The sequence below is a fragment of the Crocodylus siamensis genome, chromosome 7, assembly GCF_052110815.1.
Source record: "Crocodylus siamensis isolate JL-2025a chromosome 7, ASM5211081v1, whole genome shotgun sequence".
Taxonomy (NCBI): Eukaryota; Metazoa; Chordata; order Crocodylia; family Crocodylidae; genus Crocodylus; species Crocodylus siamensis.
This window is the reverse complement of record NC_143401.1, coordinates 58,014,228-58,033,815: the sequence shown is the minus strand read 5'-3', so window position 1 is coordinate 58,033,815 and position 19,588 is coordinate 58,014,228. Positions and strand designations below refer to the sequence as shown.

Below are 19,588 nucleotides of genomic sequence, written 5' to 3'. Positions count from 1 at the left end.
GGCCAAATGCAGCCTGCAGAGCCGTAGCATCTAACGCCTACGGTTTCCCATGGGTCAGGAAATTTGATGGTGGGGGAGCATTGGCAATTTAATATAGCCACCTTCCCCTTGTTGCCAAATTCTTAAACCCTAGGCCTCATGGTGGGTTGGAGCCAAATAGTGCACCCTTCCCTCTGCAGGCTGTCTTCTGGGGGTTGGCCCTACTCACTGTTTTTCCCTGCCCCACAAGGAATTCTGTCCCTGTGGAACTAGGTCAAATTCCCTCCACTCTGCTGGGGCTAGGTTGCCCTCTACACCCCCCCCCAGTGTGGATCCCACCAAGCCCACCCCAGGCACTGGATTGGGACCCCCCTGCTAGCTGGATCCAGTCCACAGATAAACCAAGCACTGCCCTTGTGGTCTGCTATGCAAAAAGATTGAGAACCACTAATTGAGAGGATAGGATTCAGTGCCCACTTAGCAAAATTATAAATAATACCAACTTGGGTGGAGTTTTAGGCCCTTGGAGGGTTGGGTTACAATTCAGAATTACATTGATAAGCCAGATAAGTAATTTGAAATCACTCATATGAAATTCAGTAAGAGTAAGAGCAAAGTCCTGAGCTGGGGTCAGAACAATCACATGCGGAGATGTAGACCTGAGAGTGACTTGCTTGGCTGTGGTACTGCAGAAAAGGATCTCTGGTTTCCAGTGGATCACAAGCTGAATATAAGCCAACAGTATGCTCTTGTTGCAAAAGAGTGTGATAGCATACTGGGTTGTATTGATAGGCACATCACTTGCAAGACAAAATCCTCCTGCTCTTTTTGGCACTAGTGAGGCCTCACTTGGAGAATTGCATCCAGTTTTGGACCTGGCACTTTGAGGGAGATGCAGACAAATTTGAGTCCAGAAGAATGACAAAAATGGTTAGAGGTCTTGGAAAAACTAAATACTCCCAGTTCTTTCAGCATGCCCTAACATATAGTCTGGAGAAGAGAAGACTGAGATGGGGTTTCCCAATGTCTTCAAATACCTGAAGGCTGATGATAGGATGGTTGGACATAGATGATTTTCTTTCTTCACAGAAGCCAGAACTAGGAACAATAGTTTTGAATTCCAGCATTGGAAATTTAGGTTGAATATTAGGGAAAATGTTCTCATTCTGAGGGTGGTTGCATGGGAACAGGCTACCCAGAGAGGTTCTGGAAGCTCTGTCCGTATACAATTTTGTTGAATCATGAAATTTTTAAGACCAGGTTAGACCATCACTTGACTTGGAATATTTAGGTCACAGATGATCCTGCCTTGAGCAAGGGGTTGGGTTAGATAATTTCCAGAGGTCCCTTCCAGCCCTGTGTTTCTACACCCCTATACTGAAGGAAAAGCGGGCTGGAATAGGAGATTATACTTGACTGAGGATTCCCACTCTTGATGTGCCATCAGTCATTCATTAAAAGAAACTAAACTCACAAGTGCCATAGTGCTCAACCTTTTGAACCTGTGGGCTAGATGAGTGGCACAGGGCCAGGCTGTGGGTTGGGCCAGACCATGCTTTGGCTGGTCCATGTGTACCAGGATCAGGACACTGCACAGCCCCCATGCACCAGGTTCAGGATTCTACACTGTCTCCACCTGGTTCTGTGTGGTGAGATCAGACTCTGGGGCCCCACATTGCCTCTGCCGGGTCCCACATGCTGGAATCAGGCTCTGGGGCCCCACACTGCCCCTGCCCCATCCTCCAGGAACAGGCCCAGCATTGCCCCTGCTCTTGCTCCATCCTTCATGGTGTTACCAGACTGTGCTGACCCCACCCAACCTCACATGCCTGGACTGCGGCCCCATGCTGGGGTCTCGTGCTGGGGTTGGGGCCCAGTGCTGCTCTATGTGGCTGAGCTAGCATGCAGGGCAACGGCCCACAGGACTTACCATGGCACTGGAGGCCAGGGGTTGAGCACCCTTGCTCCAAAACGATCTAAATCTGTTTATGGCATTTCCAATTACTACTCTACAGTATTTTAGCTAAGCTTTATTTTTCTTGGTTTGCAGTCTACAATTGACTTCCGCAGCTGGTTTGGAAATCATACAACTTAGTAACTGTTCTGAGGCAGGCCAAGCCTTTGCTGCCCTGTGGCCTGAAATTTGCATCTCTAAATGTGAGTCCCAGCTGGGAGGAAAGTCATCTGGGCTGGAAGTGGCAGATGTCAGGATTCCTGTAGAAGCCATATGGGTCTCCAGCTAAGGTGACTGGAAGGGGGAAGGTTTGTATGGAGAGAAATATTGGAGGAGGTAGTGAAGTTCCAGCTTGGACCAGGAGCTTTTAGGGAGGCTGACTGACTTTTGGAGAAAGGTGTAAAGGAAGATATAACTGCTACTAGAGTGTACTAGGTGGGCTCTCTCATTGAGAGAATCTGTCCCATTTAGTTGGAAAAATCTTAGCAGAATTGCACAGTGCAGAAAGGAGATCAGTCTATTACTATCATTTCTAAGAAATGTATTTAATTTTGGTTTAATATTACAAGAACAGAACTTTCTGTAATTTTTCTTTTCATTGAGTATAGTGTACTGAATGAACACTTTGTAAATCCAAAGGATTGATAAGTCCAAAATTAGCAAATATTTGTTGTGTGGTAGAACTGCTTTAGTCGTACAGCTTACTTGCTTTACTCGGGTACATACATAGGAGGTGCTGAACTTCCTTGGAAATAAAAATCCCCTAATTCTGGCAATTGTGTTAGGAGTCCTAAAGAGCTACTTCTACTCTGAAGATTTTTCTTTTAGTACTGTGGGGACTTTAGTACATGGGTGTAAATTCCTACGAATAAAAAAAGTGAAAATGAATCGTTTGGAAAGCAGATTCATTTCTAACATATTTCCACTGAAATTGGTTGAGTAATATGGAGGAATAATTTAGTGAATAAAACTAACTTTAAATCTGGCATGAATCAGTTGAAATGCCATGGAAGTTCCCAGGATCAGTTAATTATTTTGTAGTGTTAAATTTCATGCTGAGTTAGGGTATGGACAAGTGTTCATTTTAGGTGCTGTAGAGTGGGGCAGACAGAACCATTGTTTAGGAGCTTTTAATAGCTATTACACTAATGGTTATTTCTGCATGATCTTTTAGAGATGCAAGTGAGCTAATTCAGCATAAGTTTGAGGGTTGATGAAGAAAGGGTTAAGTGGAGCACTTTTGCTACCCTTGTATCACTACAGAATCATACAGATTCTGCATCATAATGGGTTATAATATCCTTTGATATTTCATAGATTTCATAGACGTTAGGGCTGGAAGGGACCTCGGAAGATCATCGAGTCCAGCCCCCTGCCCCAGGGGCAGGAAGTCAGCTGGGGTTATAAACATCCAGGTTTCTCTTGAAGGCATTCAAAGTAGGTGCTTGAACCACCTCCGGTGGCAGGCCATTCTAGACCTTGGGGGCTCAGACAGCAAAGAAGTTCTTCCTTAAATGCAGCCTGAAATGGTCTTGCAGCAGGTTATAACCGTTTGACCTATCAGCACAGTTGATTGCATGGTCAGTCAGTACAATTGTTACAGATTTAAAAGGCAGTAAAAAGGAATTCTACAAGTATGTCAAAAGTAAGAGGCCAAAGGAACTACGGGTCCTTTACAAAATGCAGAAAGCAATGTAGTTGTGCATGATGCAGGGACAGCTAAAGTATTTAATGCCTTTTTTACATCAGTGTTCACAAATTAAGGACAGCTACCAGATGAGAGCAAAGCTTAGTTGTCAACAAAGATGGGAAAGGGGACAAAGCCTAGGGTAGTAGAAGAACAAGTATAGGGTTTGCTTGAAGAAGGTAGATGCTTTCAAGTTGGTATGGCACGAATGAATGCACTGTACAGTGCTGAAGGAATTGGCTGATGTAATTTAAGACCCACTAGCAGCTGTCCTCTTAAGAGAACTTGTAGGAGTTGGATGAGGCCCTGGATGATGCAAATATCAAGCCCATCTTTAAGGAAGGGAAGAAGGAGGATCTAGAGAATAATATACTATTAGCCTGACTTCTGTACCTGGAGCGGGTCCACAAAGAATCTATTGTGAAGCACCCAGAGGAGAATGGGGTGATCAGAACAGGAGCAGCCAGCATGAATCACCAAGAGCAATTCTGCCTGCTTGACCAACCTGATTTCATTCTGTGATAAGGTGACAGGTGCTGTGGTTAGGGGGAGAGCAGCTGTGATGCAACTTGACTTAAGCAAGGCTTTTAACATGGTCTCCCATGACATGGGATGGCCTAGTCAGGGTCCATCCTGCGTTGCACAGGGGGCTAAAATAAATGACCTTGTGAGGATCCTTCCAGCCCTACTGTCCTGTGTTCCTGTCTATACCCTAGAAGAACCAGTGTAAATTAAGTTAGTTCTGCAGAGCTATCATATCTAAAGTCTGGTCTAAACTACAACATTTTGCCAACAGGGCTGTCAGCTAGGGGTACTGGAAGATGCATCTCCAGTTTAATATAGCTGTGTTGACCACTTTTCTCAAGTATGGTTTGTCACTTGGGGAGATTCTGTAGATATACCTGCAGAAATGTCCCTTCTCTTCATATCTATTGCATCTTTGTTCAGGGCTTTGCCAGATTTGCTGTAAGTGATAGAAGCACCAGTGTAAGACTGAGGTGGGGAGGAGGAGAATTGCAGGGCTCCCTTTATAGGATTTTCTCAATTTTTTTTCTGGAGCAGTTGGGAAAGGCGGGGGGCTAGGTTTTCCTGCTTTCTTGTGGAGGTGTCAAGTGCTCAAGCCCCCTAATCTTAGATCTGTACAAAATTAAGGAACTGTGTAGGTGATGTAGGCAACCTTTTCTGGATGTGGGTCAGAGTGACTTCCCTCAAGTCAGACATGCTCTGGCAGGTGGGTAGTAGGACCTGGCCACTCCTTGTCTATACAGCAGCATGAGTAGAGTACCCATAGCCAAAGCCATGCATCTGCAGGTCAGATCCACTGGTTCTGCAGGGCCATTAGTTGCCGACTCCCGATGTCAGGGACTGCAGTCGCTGTGGTGCTTTGCTGGTGGTTGGGCCTTGCAGCACTTGCACGGTTTCCAGTAGCAGTTCTACTGGAGCTGTCCTGTCTGCACTGTCTATCACCTATTCTAGGCCCCTTCTGTGTTCCGCAGACAGGTGTGTCATAGTTTCATAGTTGGTAGGGTCAGAAGGGACCTGAGCAGATCATCAAGTCCAACTCTCTGCCATGGCAAGAAAGAGTACTGGGGTCAAATGACCCTGGCAAGGTGTCTATAGAACTAATTTTTTTATTTGAGATCCTGCCCAGGACTGGGTGTTGAAAGAAGGGGAGTAAGACAGTTTTCTTCCTACTCTGCTTCTCTCACTTTCTGCTCTGATCACATTGAAAATGGGGTCCTTAAGGGATGGATGCATAGATACTTTTCCACCCTGCTGATGAACTTGAGTGGACATTGGATTGCCTCTCTGTCCTTGAGGGACTGGCCCAGGCTAACATTCTAAGGGACAAACACGGGTTTGTTGCGGGTAGGTCTTGTTTGACCAATCTCATTTCCTTCTATGACCAGGTGACCTATCACCTGGACAAGGGAGAAGGGATTGATGTCATATATCTTGACTTCAAAAAAGCTTTTGATCTGGTATCCCATGATCACCTCTTGGCCAAACTGCCCAGTTGTGGCCTTGGCTCCACCACGATCCGCTGGCTGGGAAATTGGCTTCGTGGTCGGACCCAGAGGGTTGTGATTGATGGCAGTCACTCATCATGGTGCCCTGTGACCAGTGGGGTCCCTCAAGGCTCTGTCCTGGGACCCATACTGTTCAACATCTTCATTAACGATGTGGACATTGGAGTTAGGAGTGGACTGGCCAAGTTCGCCGATGACACCAAACTTTGGGGCAAAGCATCCACGCCAGAAGATAGGCGGGTGATCTAGGCTGACCTGGACAAGCTCAGCAAATGGGCAGACGAGAACCTCATGGTGTTTAACACTGAAAAATGCAAGGTTCTCCACCTTGGGAGGAAAAACCTGCAGCATCCTTATAGGCTCGGCAGTGCTACGTTGGTTAGCACTACAGAAGAAAAAGACTTGGGGGTCATCATTGACCACAAGATGAACATGAGCCTCCAATGCGATGCTGCAGCTAGTAAAGCGACCAAAATGCTGGCGTGCATCCATAGATGCTTCTCGAGCAAATCCCGGGACGTCATTCTCCCCTTGTACTCGGCCTTAGTGAGGCCGCAGCTGGAGTACTGCGTCCAGTTTTGGGCTCCACAATTCAAAAAGGATGTGGAGAAGCTTGAGAGAGTCCAGAGGAGAGCCACGCGCATGATCAGAGGTCAGGAAAACAGATCTTACGATGACAGGCTGAGAGCCATGGGACTCTTTAGCCTGGAAAAGCGCAGGCTCAGGGGGGATCTGATGGGCACCTATAAGTTTATCAGGGGTGACCACCAGGATCTGGGGGAACGTCTGTTCACCAGAGCGCCCCAAGGGATGATGAGGTCGAACGGTCACAAACTCCTGCAAGACCGTTTCAGGCTGGACATAAGGAAGAATTTCTTTACTGTCCAAGCCCCCAAGGTCTGGAACAGTCTGCCAGTGGAGGTGGTTTCAAGCACCTACATTGAACACCTTCAAGAGCAAATTGGATGCTTATCTTGCTGGGATCCTATGACCCCAGCTGACTTCCTGCCCTTTGGGCAGGGGGCTGGACTCGATGATCTCCCGAGGTCCCTTCCAGCCCTAATGTCTATGAAATCTATGAAAATATTTTTCAACTTCTACACTGTTTTATGCAAAACAATCAGCTTAAAATACTAGAGGTGGACAGCATGCTGGTTTGTACAGTAAACAACCAGTACTGTTGACTCTATTTTGTGACAGAAAATCACAGACATTTCAGTTATCTTCAGCCCAGAAGTGCAACATGATGCCTGAGCACCCTAAGTGCAGCAGTGTATGGGTAGGGCAGCATCAGTGGCTGCTCTAGCAGGGCAGCTGCTTCTGCTTTTTCAGGGCCTTCTCCCCACTCTCCCCCCCAATATTATGCCACTGCTTGAGCCCTTAACATAACTGAGACTTTGTTACCCTTCTAGACTGACTGTATTGGGGCCCTGCATGTATGAGCAAAGAATTTGTTTTTATAGCTCTGTTCATCCTGAAGGATTCCAGTACTTCTTGCAAGCTGCCAGTATATATGTGCTTTATATTAATATATAAGAAAATCCTGCATGGGAGAAAACTAAGATTGCTACATTGAATTAACTTTTTCACACTAAGCAACAGATTTATTTAGTCTGAGGCAGGGACATTTTTTCATATGAAAATTAAATCTTTTGGATGATACCCAGATTGCTTTCAGTTTTGTAAACACTTTAATGTAACTTTTTCTTACAAAGTAGTGAGAAAATTCTAGGGTCTCGTGAAAGCATCCAAGACTTTGAAAAACTCAGAACTTGGCAGTGGTTCATGAGAGGAAGTTTGGCAAGTATATCTGCTATGGATGGACTACATACTCTTCTAAAGACTCATTATAAGCCAGCTGTTCAAGTAGCTTTTTGAATAAGTTATTGTATGCATGCAGTAATGTGGTACAGATATGGAGACCCAAATGACTTATCTTAAGAGCTTGTCAGTATGGGATCTTTTTCAATACTATGTTTATTCGATAGGAAGCTCATTTTACTGGCTCTGATGAAAAATTTTATTTACATTGGCAAGATCTTTATGCAGTATACTGTGTGGCTTTGTGTGTGTGTGCGCACATGCGCTTCACCAGAGTCTAGTTTTAATAGTCTTACTTTTTAAATTTTTAAAATCTTGTTGGGGAGAAGGGGGATTATGCTAACACAGCAATGCTGAAACTGTTTCTAGAACTGTGGATCCATGCTTGTTTTTTGCTTTCACTTCATAAGTGAACAGGGCAGATGCTATTTGCAGAATGTGGTCAGAATGCTTTTCCCCAGATGACTGCAGCCAGGAGGGATGTAATTGCAAAAGTATGCATTAATTAGGAGAAAATTTGCTTGTTAAAAGAAATCTCTCTTACAAACTTCAGTGAAAATGGAGTAAAAAAGAGTTGTTCTTCATCAAGAAAGAATGAAATCTGACTGAATGCAATTGTAAATAAGTCTTTCACATTTCTTTTGTAGGTGTATGGTGTGGTGACAGCTCTTGAACTATGGCATCCAGAAAAGTTTGGTTTGTATTGGTCCTGGGTGTTCTTCTGCCTCATTCTTATGCCCATACAGACTTCTTCACTTCGATTGGTGAGATAAGCTTCTGTATATACAGTGCATAACTGTAGAGCTGTATCTGGCAGGTTTCAAAACTGACTCTTCAGTGTGCTCCAGGAATTAGTATAGCATGAAGCTCACCACCAGTGCTTCTGTGACTTATCTTTTTTGGAGGAATGTTTTTATTTAGATCGTCCTGTTAAAGTGACAGAGGACTGGGACGTGCATTCATTAGATCAAAAATAATTTTGGTTTCCTTCAAATGAGGAAACAAAGTAATTCTTGGTAAGAACTCATAACAGTACGACTGTTCCAGGATTTACCTCTGCCCCCACAACGTTTTTTTTTTTTAATAGTGTGTATAGCAGTTTGGCTTTTACAGTAGAATAAAGCAGTTCAGCCATCTGTTTACTTAATATCCTGCTTTAACAAATTCATAGCTGGCTTGTAGAGAGAACCTCTACAAGTATTGTGTCAGAGTATTGTGTTTCAAATGCTTTGTGTATCTTCATAATTCATTTTTGCCTTATTTGCTATATATCAGACGTATTTGAATAAAATTATATTCCTTTTCAGCCTATACTATCTCCCCAAATATGATGCAAATGAAAGTCAAAGTGCTGACCTTGATGCAGCATTCATGTTCATGGCAGCAGACTATGTAAAACACGCTAAGTTCTCTCAAGCAGAGAGAGAGGAATCTTTTTCAGACATCTTTATGGGTAGAAAGAGAAATACAAAATAACTAACCGATTTCTGGTGTGCTTTTCCCTTATCTCTGCCCTCAGTTTGTTCCAGTGGGAACACCTTTTGAATGATGAGCAGAGCTCTGATAATCAGTCAAAACTGCTTTTCTTTTTAGGTCACATGACAGATTTAATTAATACAGAAAAAGACCTGTTGACATCACTGAAAGATTATATCAAGGCAGAGGAGAGCAAGCTGGAACAGATCAAAAAGTAAGCAGATAGTTTCATAACACTACTCTGTAACTCCATCCTTACATACAAGAGAGTTCCCCAAAGCTGAACAAATTGAAGAATTTATTGCCTGGTGGAGAAAAAATAATTAAGGTGTTTGTCCTTAATGAATGTTTCTTTGAGCTGGTGTTATTTTCTTTATATAATGTTATGAGAGTGAGTTCTAATCAGTTTGCACTCTCTATTGTATCCTCATTGGCAGGATTCCCAGGTATGCATGTAATTCTTCAAAAGATATGCTGTTTTGTGTATATGCGTGTGTGTGCATGCATGTGCATTCCAGAGAATATTATGATGTGCACTGGGCTAAAAATTTTAGTATGAACTGTAGCTGAACTGCTTAAGTAGGGTGAAGCTGTAACTGGTAACTAAGAACCTCACAAATGAATACTAGTAAGTCATTATAAAAACATATCTTGGCTGTACATGTCATAGATTTAATAAGAACAACAAGTCATTTTGTTATTCTTTCTACATTTGTCTCAGTCATTGCCCAAGAGTAGAGCTGAGGGAAAAGATCCTTTCTATTGCAGTTTATCAGAGCTTAGGAGCCAAAAGCCTTATGCAACTGGGAAGGGGATGCCTAGTTTTCAAATACTTTTATTTTCTAACTTTCTCATTCTAACCTTTGCGAATTCAAAGATTTATAACATTATAAACCCAGCAGTGGTCCAAGAGACTACAAGGTATAGGCTGATGTTGAGGGGGAAAGAAGGAAACTTTTGTGTTGGGCTTTTTGATGTTGTTTTTGTATATTACATCTTTTTGTAGGTTTGGGGTGTTATCAATAATCCTTACAGCTTCAAATTAGTAGGCAGAAAAGTTGAACATTCACAGGTGGATAAGCGCAAGTCGTGCTGCATAAGCATCAGTGATGAATGTCTACATTATATTGATGCTAATGTTTCCAGGTTAAAAGCAAAAATTAAAATAAAGGACACCCAAATAAAATAATTTGACTTTTAGACATACCTTGCCCTTGAAATTCATAGGGCTCCACTCTTCAGCTACGGCTTGCTTGTTTGTTCATTCATTCATTACATTTATGAATAACTTTACTGGCTCAGTGCAGTCATTGAATCCACTATACAATCCTGTATAGGGGGAAGGGAGAGGGAAACAGGGGACACCTGCATTTCCAGATGAATTGTGATGGAGTTATGGTATAGTAACCAATATGAGTGACACATTTGGTCTGTACAGCCACAAGATTAAGATTTTAGTTACTTTACAGCAGTCATGGGAGTTAACTAGTTAATTAACTAGTTAAAGAAATGGCTAACTTTTAACTTTAACTAGTTAAAAAAGGTTAACTTTAACTTTTTATAAAGTCTAAATTAAAAGTAAAAAAAAATTGAAATCCAGCTTTCCCAGCATTTTTTCTGACACAGCCACTCTCTAGGACTTAGATGGAATGATCTTTCTTCATTGAAACTCTCTAGGACTTATTGTTTGAGAGACGGAGTAGTGTGCCTTCCTATGACATATGGTCTCTTAAGAACTACAAGTGCTGGGATTTTCTGTGTGTTTGCAGAAGTCAACAGGGCAGCCAGATGGCTGCAGGAGAGGGAACAAGCACAAGCAAGCAGAGACATTGATCCCAGTAAGAGTGGGAGCAAGTAGTGAGGGTGAAGCAGATGATGATTTTTTACAATTGTAATGAAGATCAGAACCAGCAGCCCAGGACCCAAGAAGCTGACCATTACTTCTCATCTGTGAGAAACTTACCTGAGATGTCACGTACTATGAAAAAACTATTCATCCATTACAACACAGCATTCCCTCATCTGCCCATGTAGAGCAGTTGTTCAGTAGTGGGGGCTTAGTTTTGCAGAACAGAAGAGGAAAATTGTCAGATGTAAATTCTGAAATGCAGCTTTTGCTGAGGTTCAATAAGCATGTTTAAACAGTTTCTGCTATGCAACTAAACATTCTTTTTCTCATTTAAACTGCTTTTTCTCATTTCAGTCTAATTTTGATTTTCAGACACTTTATCTCCAATTCAGATGTATTTCATACCCTTTTGTTACCTTTTGAGCAATAAAAATCATAACAACAGAGGTTTTCTGTGGAAACAGTTTTCATTTGTTACCTGGCTGTGAATATCTCCTTTCTGTTATTCTGGTATACCTATATGATGCATTGACTTTTACAAAGTACTTCACATAGAGAGGGTGAGAAGGATCTAACCATTACATAGGTATTGGTAAATTGTTATTCTGAAACTGTATGACAAGTACAACATTGTTTCCAAATAAAGGAGGGTGAGTTCTGAATAAACTGGTGTGCTTCTGTTAGCTTATGGAAAAGAAACCCACTCATTACATTTGAAAATGAAAAATGATGCTGAGGCAATTTGCCATGTTTCACACATTTTTCACGAATCAACTTAACTTTTAACTAGTTACTCTCTTTTTAACTTACCTTTTCACTAGTTGAAAGTGGAAATATTTAACTTTTAACTTAACTCAAGTTAATTTTAAAGAGTGCTAACTTTTAACTAGTTACATTATTTTTCTCATGACTGCTTTACAGGTGTCACATTATGGTAAGAGTGCTATAGATTCAGTGAAATCCTAGAATAAAGTACTTTTTTTAGTCGGAGCTAGAAGTGAGACTTCATTATTTTCAGCCTTTGTAAGGAGCATGATATTTGCTAGTAACCTGAGCTGTACTAACACTTGGAAGGAGCCGCATCCATTTTTCTGTTCTTGACAATCCAAGGGCCTTTGTGGGCAAAGAGAAAACACCTAATGGCTTCAGCAGAGGAATGAAGTATTCATAATAAAAACCTTCTTTGTTGTATATTTAACTGCCATAAAATACTTACTTAAGAATGTGGAAAAAGCAGGCAACTTGTGTTTGGGCACATGCTTATTAGCAAGGCCTCATTTATTCTGGAGCAGGCTGGATTTTAGTTTTTACGGGGTCTCTTGCTTACTTGTGTGATGGCTTTTATGTAGACGTTAAAATACCTTAAACATTGGATTTCCTAAATGATATCTCTTTTGGCTTTTTTCACATTCTGTTAGTTTTACTCTGCCTGTCAACATTCCCTTTTTCAGAAGGTTGCTGTGTTTTGTTTTATTAAACATGTATGGAGGCTTGCGCATAGGCAAGAGGCAGTTGAGGTTTCTAGTAAAACTGAAGACATGAAAGAAGCCTTGAGATACCAGAACAGGCACATTAACAAGCAGCAGATAAAGCTCTCGGGAGTGTTTATAATTAAGTTTGAGTGAGCCCTCAGTTAAGGTTAATAAGGATTATTCATGCTTTTGAAAAGTAATTTCTCAGGCTGCTGCAGATTCAGGAATACAATTCTGTATTGGTATTCAGTGGATTTGAGAGGCTTTATTTGAAACTTTAAGAATTGCTCCACATGAGAGGTTAAATTATGAAATACAGTTTTACAATATGTGGAATCCATGGACCAGAGTTGCACTTTTAGGAACTAATTTTCATCTTAGAGTTATTAACTTTCTCCTTTAAAAAATATGTTTGGGTCAGATAGTATATTGAAAGTAACTTTTAAAGTACAAATATTATTGAAGTATACTAGGTTTGCCAAAACTTAGGTTAAAAAAATTGTATTTAACTGATCTCTGTGAAACTTCATAAAGGAACTATATGCTTCATGCCTATGATATACTGTGTATTAGCTGATATATTTTATTGTTGCATAGAGCTTCTTTATTGCAAGATAGTGAGAGCAACTATTTATTACATCTGAAGGACTGCAGAAAGAGGTGGCATTATTTTTCTTTGCATATAGATGAAGTAAAAGAATACACATTTTATTGGAAGCTACATCAGCCAAAACAGTCTGTTTGCTCGATAGCAGTTTTAGAAGGCACAGAGTCTCTTAGAGCTTTATTCAATGTTATTTTTTCTACAGATGGGCAGAGAAGTTAGATCAGTTGACTGACACAGCTACAAAAGACCCAGAAGGATTTTTGGGGCATCCTGTAAATGCATTCAAGTTAATGAAGCGACTCAACACTGAGTGGGCTGAGCTGGAGAACCTTGTCTTGAAAGACATGTCAGATGGTAAGTCTTGGCAATTTTCATTTTTCAGTATTACTGTATCTTGCACTAGCATTCCAGTGTTAACCAAAAATACAGGTTGGAGAGGCTGAGGAGCTTCTGTTTCCCTACTCAAAATACAAATAAGAGTCAAACAATTTGTTAGTATTTTCATTTATATCCATTCCAGTTTCGTAATTGGAATTGGACTTGTGAGTCTCTCTCCAAGGAGATGTCTCTGTCTCCTTGCAGATACTTCTAAAGCTCATATCCTCTTGTTAGCAAAATGGTGTTACATTGGTAGATAACCTGTTAGATGTACACCTTGCTGGGGTCGTTTGACCCCAGTACTCTTTCCTGCCATGGCAGGGGGTCAGACTAGATGATCTACTCAGGTCCCTTCTGACCCTAGTAACTATGAAACCTAACCAATCTTGAGCTTTGGTCTTTACAGAAAGGTAGTGGATTGGAAGTTCAGCAACAAAACTACTGTTAGTGCTTAGGGATCATTAAAGCACAATTAACCCTTAAATGGAACATGAAATATGAATGAAGACAACTCAGTGTCTTGAAATGTCCTAAAATCAAAGTCTAACTTTATTAATACAACAAGTATTATCTTAGCAGTTTTTATATTCAGAGAGAAAAAAATATTCAGTTTAATAATCTTACCCAATCCCAGGTGTTACTTTGCTTAACAGAAAAGACAGCCATTCAGTTCCTGGAAGCAGATGGTGTACGTTGTGGGCTGGAATGGTTCAGACAGGTGTTGAAGGCTGGATTTATGACTATGATGACAAATTTTTTTGGTCCTTCTTCTTACGTTGAGTAATAATTTCACTTCTTTGACTCTTCATGTTTGGATTGGTCTCTCTGAAGTTAGCATACTGTCCATCTTTTATCCCGTCAGCATATTTCTTTGTCTAACAGACCCATTACAAGTATGCCTCTTAACTTGGCCTTTTTCCGGTGTCTTACTCTGGGCATTATCCATAGGTGTCCCTTATCACCTTTCATTAATATATTCAATTCTTTCTTCCCTCTGATTCAGCTGGTTAGTGCCAAGTTCAGTTTATTGGAGCTGGTAACAAGGCTGTTGCTATGTTATGTTAAAGAACTTCTCTTAGTGATAAAAAGAAAAGATATAATATAACGAGCACCTATGAGCTCTACAAAAATAATTCAAAGCCAGCTAATAGTAAAAAACAAAAAGTTAATAAGGACAAAACTTAAGCGATGATTAAATAAGGCTAAAATAATATAAACAATACTAAAGCAGATGCAACTTCAAAGCATTAAACAACAAGCTACCCTAACACTACAGTGATACAAATAATCAGATCAGTACTTCAGTTCTAAATCCATGGGGAATGGTGGTTCCTTTTTATCATCCCACTGCTAATAACTTTCATTTTTACAAACTGGATTTTTCAGAAATGTTTATTTCTGAACTTGAAAAGTCCAGTGTGTGCTCAGGATGAGTAGAAACCTTTGTTCAGAAACATGCCACTCTTTTGCAGAATCCTTGCTGTAAGTTTTCGGCAGGAAGGAACTGGAGGGAAAGGAGTGAAGTGGGGGAACAAGCAAAAATAACCTTCCAAGCACATACATCATGACATACAGGGCTGTCTTTCTAAATCTTCAGGCATACAAGAATGGTTTCTAAAGAAAGTCCTAGTGTATTGCAAATAGTTGTGAAGGGAGGCTTAACATTTCAGCTAGTAGGGCCTTGGGCTAGATAATTCTGATGGAACAGATAGGGGGATGGACATCTAGAATAAACTAAAATATAAAACAGTTATAGCTTTGAATTTTTCCTGGGGGGATGGTAGAAGTAGCTGAAAACTGAGAATCAGGGAATATGGAACGGAGGGAAGATGCCACATACGGTAGCAGAGGTTTTGGGTTACAAAACAGCTTTCAAACTCCACTTCATAAATCTACTGGATACAAAAAATCATGGACTCAATATAGACATTGGATTTATGACACACTACAACCTCCCTGACATCTGATTCATCAGTTACCTGCTTGTCCTTATCTTTTACACTTTTCTTTTCTCCCCCACTTCCTCCCCTCCTCATCTACCCTTTGTCTTCCTAATTTCAAGCTATTTACTCCCTCTTTCCTAGCTTGGAGATCTCAACTACAGTAAAGTCTCCCTTGCTTACCTTTGGCTTGTTTCCCCCCCCCCTACTTTTTGTTTTCCCCTATTTATATTCTCCACCTATTTATATTCTCACTGGCATCCTGTCACACTTTTTGTTTCTTTCATTCCTTGGAGATCTCAAAACAGCAGAGACTCCCTATTCTTGAAGAAGAGTGCTGGTGCCCGAAGGCTGTTAAAGAACTTTTTTTCCAACTACTCAAGTTCTTCTACTAAAAGATATCACATCTACCCAAAGAACCTTACCATACTGTAGCAGAAGCTTTTTAGAAGCTGCTACTGGAAAGAAGAGAAGTGAAGTCAAAGAGATTTAAAAAGCCTGATGCTCTTAGTAAGTTCTTACTGAGCTCACTTTAGAAAATTTAAGATGGCTGGAGTTTCTAAATTGTCATGTTTGACTTTGAACTATGGGTATGGTGTCGCTAAGGATTCAGACATGCATACAGCTTACTGAGGAGGAGGAGGTGGATTTTCATGTACATCAGCTAATCTCCGATGCCTGTACCTGTGCACACTTACTGTTACTCTATGAGAAGTAGAACCTAAACCTCAGTACATGAACGGTGCATGCCCCTGGTGACTGGGGAAGCATGACTGTGCTGGCGGGAGCCCAGTGGTGGTGAGTGGGGAGCGCCGGCACTGGCAGGGGGAGGGCAAGCGCCAACCACAGGTCGGCGACTACCCACAGGCATTACTGGCAGCGGCAGCATCAGCTAGGGGCGATGGAGGACTGCCCGCAGATGCCACTGGTGGCACTGGCAGCAGGGTGGCTGTCAGCAGCGCCTTTTTTGCAGGGGGTGCATGTGCACCCACGAACACCCCTTATGCGTCACCCCTGCCTCAGTAGATTAGCCTTTTTTCCCCTGCATCTGTTCTACTTCTCTTTCAACCTTGCATGGACTTGGTGAGTAATGCCATTAATTTAGCTGTAGGGTAAAATACTGGTCCCTATCAAATTCTCCTTTCACAACAGAGGAAAAGAAATTGAAAAACTGGCATTCAGAACTGCCTTCTCTGGTTTCAATTATGATTTTAATTCACATGAAAATTGAAGATTACGTATAATGCTATGAAACTTCTTTACTTGACACCTGAGTAAACCAGCTCTTTCAGTATGAAGTTAGTGATTAAGTCTACTCCAGTACTTGTTTTGGGGCATTATCAGTGAGTGCAACACATGACACATTTATTCCAGAGGAAAAGTGGAATGGGTACCCTATGCCTAGCATTTGCTCTAGATGAAACGACATTCTCTGCTGTAAAGTTATTCTGCCATACCTGTTGTTTTGTTCTTATTATTGTTATTGTCACTTTTGTCTGGAGTAGCCATTTGCTGAATGCAGACAGGCTTCTCTGCCATCTAATGGCTCTACACTGTAATAGCCTTGATTTTTGAGCAGCCAGTTTGGAAGAGTTGACTTTGTCCACTCCTTATTGTGGACTAAACCTGGGGTGCTAAACTTATCTGGCCCCAAGGGCTGGTTGAGTGGCACAGGGCCCTCTACTTCCATGGGCCAGATTGGGCCCACAGACCCCTCCTGGCTTCCCATCCTGCATGCTGGATCCAACATGCACTTCACATGATGCCCATGCAGGGATTCTCTGGGATGCATGCTGTATGCGACACCTGCTTCAGCTAGTCTGGGACCAAGACTTCACACAGTGTCTGCCCCAAGGTAGCTGGGCTGAATGCTACATGCAGTGCAGATCCTGGACCAGGCATAATTTGTGATGAGTCCCAGAGCAGGCGCAGCATGCAGCACAGTCCCAGGTTGGCTGGGGCAGGTGCTACTTGCACAGTGGAGTCCCAGAGTGGCCAGAGTATGCAGCATGTGTCCTGGGACGTGCATGTGGTGCCAGTCCAGCAAGCACCATGTGCTGTATTTGGGCCAACTCTTGAGTCCCAGGAGCAAATGATGGGGCTCCCTGGGCCAGATTCAGCCTATGGGCCAGATCTTTGGCACCCCTGGAGTAAACTTTATTCTGCAAAATATGAGCAAAGTTACTCCATAATGAGGATGTTGTATCTGCAGCCATAGTTGTTAGGGCTAGTTCTGTGTGGATAGTCGCAGTAGCACCTTTTCTCTTTTCTGTTCCTGGTATGTCTCACCAGTACCTTAGTGCTTCATTGGAAGCCTTCTGATAAAAGGTTCTTAATGCATTAGATACAGAAACTGTTGGAATTCATTTGTTGGTGTTGGTGTGCCTTTGCTGGAATGTCATCTTGGTTGGTCTTACCTACTATTCTGTTTTATTGACCTGTCAGAACACTCCTGAAATGAGTCGGATGTATGGAGGCATTTGCTATGTGTTTGCATATTATTGATCTGTACAAACAGGGTACTGTTTCTTCAGTGTCCCCCAAATGTTCTGCTATGGAATTAGCTTTCCTCCAGTAACTAGGAAGCAGTTTTATTCATATAAACTGTTTTTGATGTAAACCCTGAAGCATAGCTAGACCTCTTGGATGCTTTTTCCCATCATGTTCTTTTTCTCCTAAGGCTTTATCTCCAATATGACTATCCAGCGCCAGTATTTCCCTAATGATGAAGATCAGACTGGTGCTGCCAAAGCTCTCCTAAGACTCCAGGACACATACAATTTGGATACAGACACCCTTTCAAGGGGAAATCTTCCAGGTAAGAGGCACCTGCACTAATTCTGAAAAATAATTCTGAAGTTATTCCATGTTATTTGTATTGTACACCCTTTGAGGGATGTTTCCTTCGCACTTGTCTGTTAAATGCCTAGCATACTATTACAAAGAGAGGCAGGAGGAAGCCCCTTTTCCTAAACTTCAGTTAATCTCTTATTATATAAAGCAGTGTGGTGTTGGCCTCCTGTACCAAAGAGTGTTTGGAGCAGGTTTTAAGGCTACCTGGTAAAACAGTGCATGCCCTGACCACTGCTTCCCTGGATCATTTTTGAAAAAAAATAGTAAAGTTTAAAAATGCCAGTTTTAGTTTAAACACCCCTCTTCTTCCCTCTTATAGTTTTTGTTGTTGTTGTGTTTTTGTTTTTTCTTTCCCAATGGCTGTTGTGATCAATAAGTTGCACTGTTGAACTGTATTTTTAAGTTCACAGTAGAATGAATATTGGGAGGAGTGGGGAACTCCTGTCATGAGCTTTAAACAGATTTGTGACAGGTTTACCTGAGTCTACATTATGTATAAACTTTAGAAACAAGAAATTGGGTTTGAGAGAAAAACATACAAAATCATTTGCACTTGTACAGGTCTAGCTTAAATAATACTTAACAGTTTTGTCTGCAAAAAAGCAGTTTGTCTCTGGGAAACATAATGCAAGGAGAGTGTGTTAGCTATGCCAGTTTTCTGTCTTGTAAAATGTGTTATCAATCCATATGGGAAGTCATCACTAGAAAATTATGTATATTTTTCCCAAGCACACATTCTGTTCCGTGTCTTAAAATGAGGCAAAATGTGCCTTATAGTTTGTGAAGTTTACTTTTGTTTTCAGGTCTCAGTTATTCTAGCAAGACCTAACAATTTGATTTAAAAAAATTTTTTTTAAACCCTGTAGTTTGATCACTATTCATCAACAGATAGGAACTGTTTTTACTTTATTTTTGTCTTAGTGAATATTGGCCATATTTTATTGTCAGTTTTGAAAATAAGTATTATAGAAATTGTATAATCCTGATTTCTGACAGCATCATTTTGATAGTGACATCAGCAAACCTGTCTTGTTCATTGATTATTTCTATTTTTATTCTAAAATTAACATTCTTGACCTCCAGAGCTAAGAGAGCCTAGACCACTCAGAACACTAAATATGTAGTGTTATCTATCTTGGTCATCTTTTTATTAACTTGGTCTTGGGTTTATTCTTTCTTCTTTTTCTGTTGTCTCCAGTTCAACTGACTTTTCTACTCTTGAATCTCCTCCATTTCAGGCTTTTCTCTTTGTACTGGTCAGCTACTTTGGCTGGTTATACAGCATAATTTTCATTGCAAGATCACACATACAATTATTAATTATCATTGTTGTATGGTTATTGTATAAACTTTCTTATTGATGCATGTTTAAATCTCCTTTACATTTTGTTCTCATCTGTGCATGGTAACTATTGAGGTTTCCAGGGAAGACAAGCTGCAGGACACTGTGACTTAAGTTCGCTGCATCTACACAAACTCTTTCAGGGATGTAAGAATAACAATGTTGTGCTCACAATTTCTTAATAAGCCATGCCTTTAATT

At 41.2% G+C, this 19,588-nt stretch overlaps 1 protein-coding gene across 5 annotated transcripts in view; it reads left to right on the top strand.

Annotated features, from left to right (window-relative positions):
- Positions 1-19,588, top strand: part of P4HA1 (prolyl 4-hydroxylase subunit alpha 1) — a 58,418-nt gene that overhangs the window by 6,091 nt on the left and 32,739 nt on the right. For all 5 annotated transcript variants that reach the window (XM_090058464.1, XM_090058463.1, XM_090058461.1 and 2 more), the window contains 4 exons: positions 8,119-8,235; positions 9,065-9,161; positions 13,078-13,229; positions 17,874-18,011. In XM_090058464.1, coding sequence (XP_089914590.1) covers positions 8,148-8,235; positions 9,065-9,161; positions 13,078-13,229; positions 17,874-18,011 — 475 coding nt within the window. In that variant the 5' untranslated portion in view covers positions 8,119-8,147. The remainder of the gene's footprint in view (positions 1-8,118; positions 8,236-9,064; positions 9,162-13,077; positions 13,230-17,873; positions 18,012-19,588) is intronic.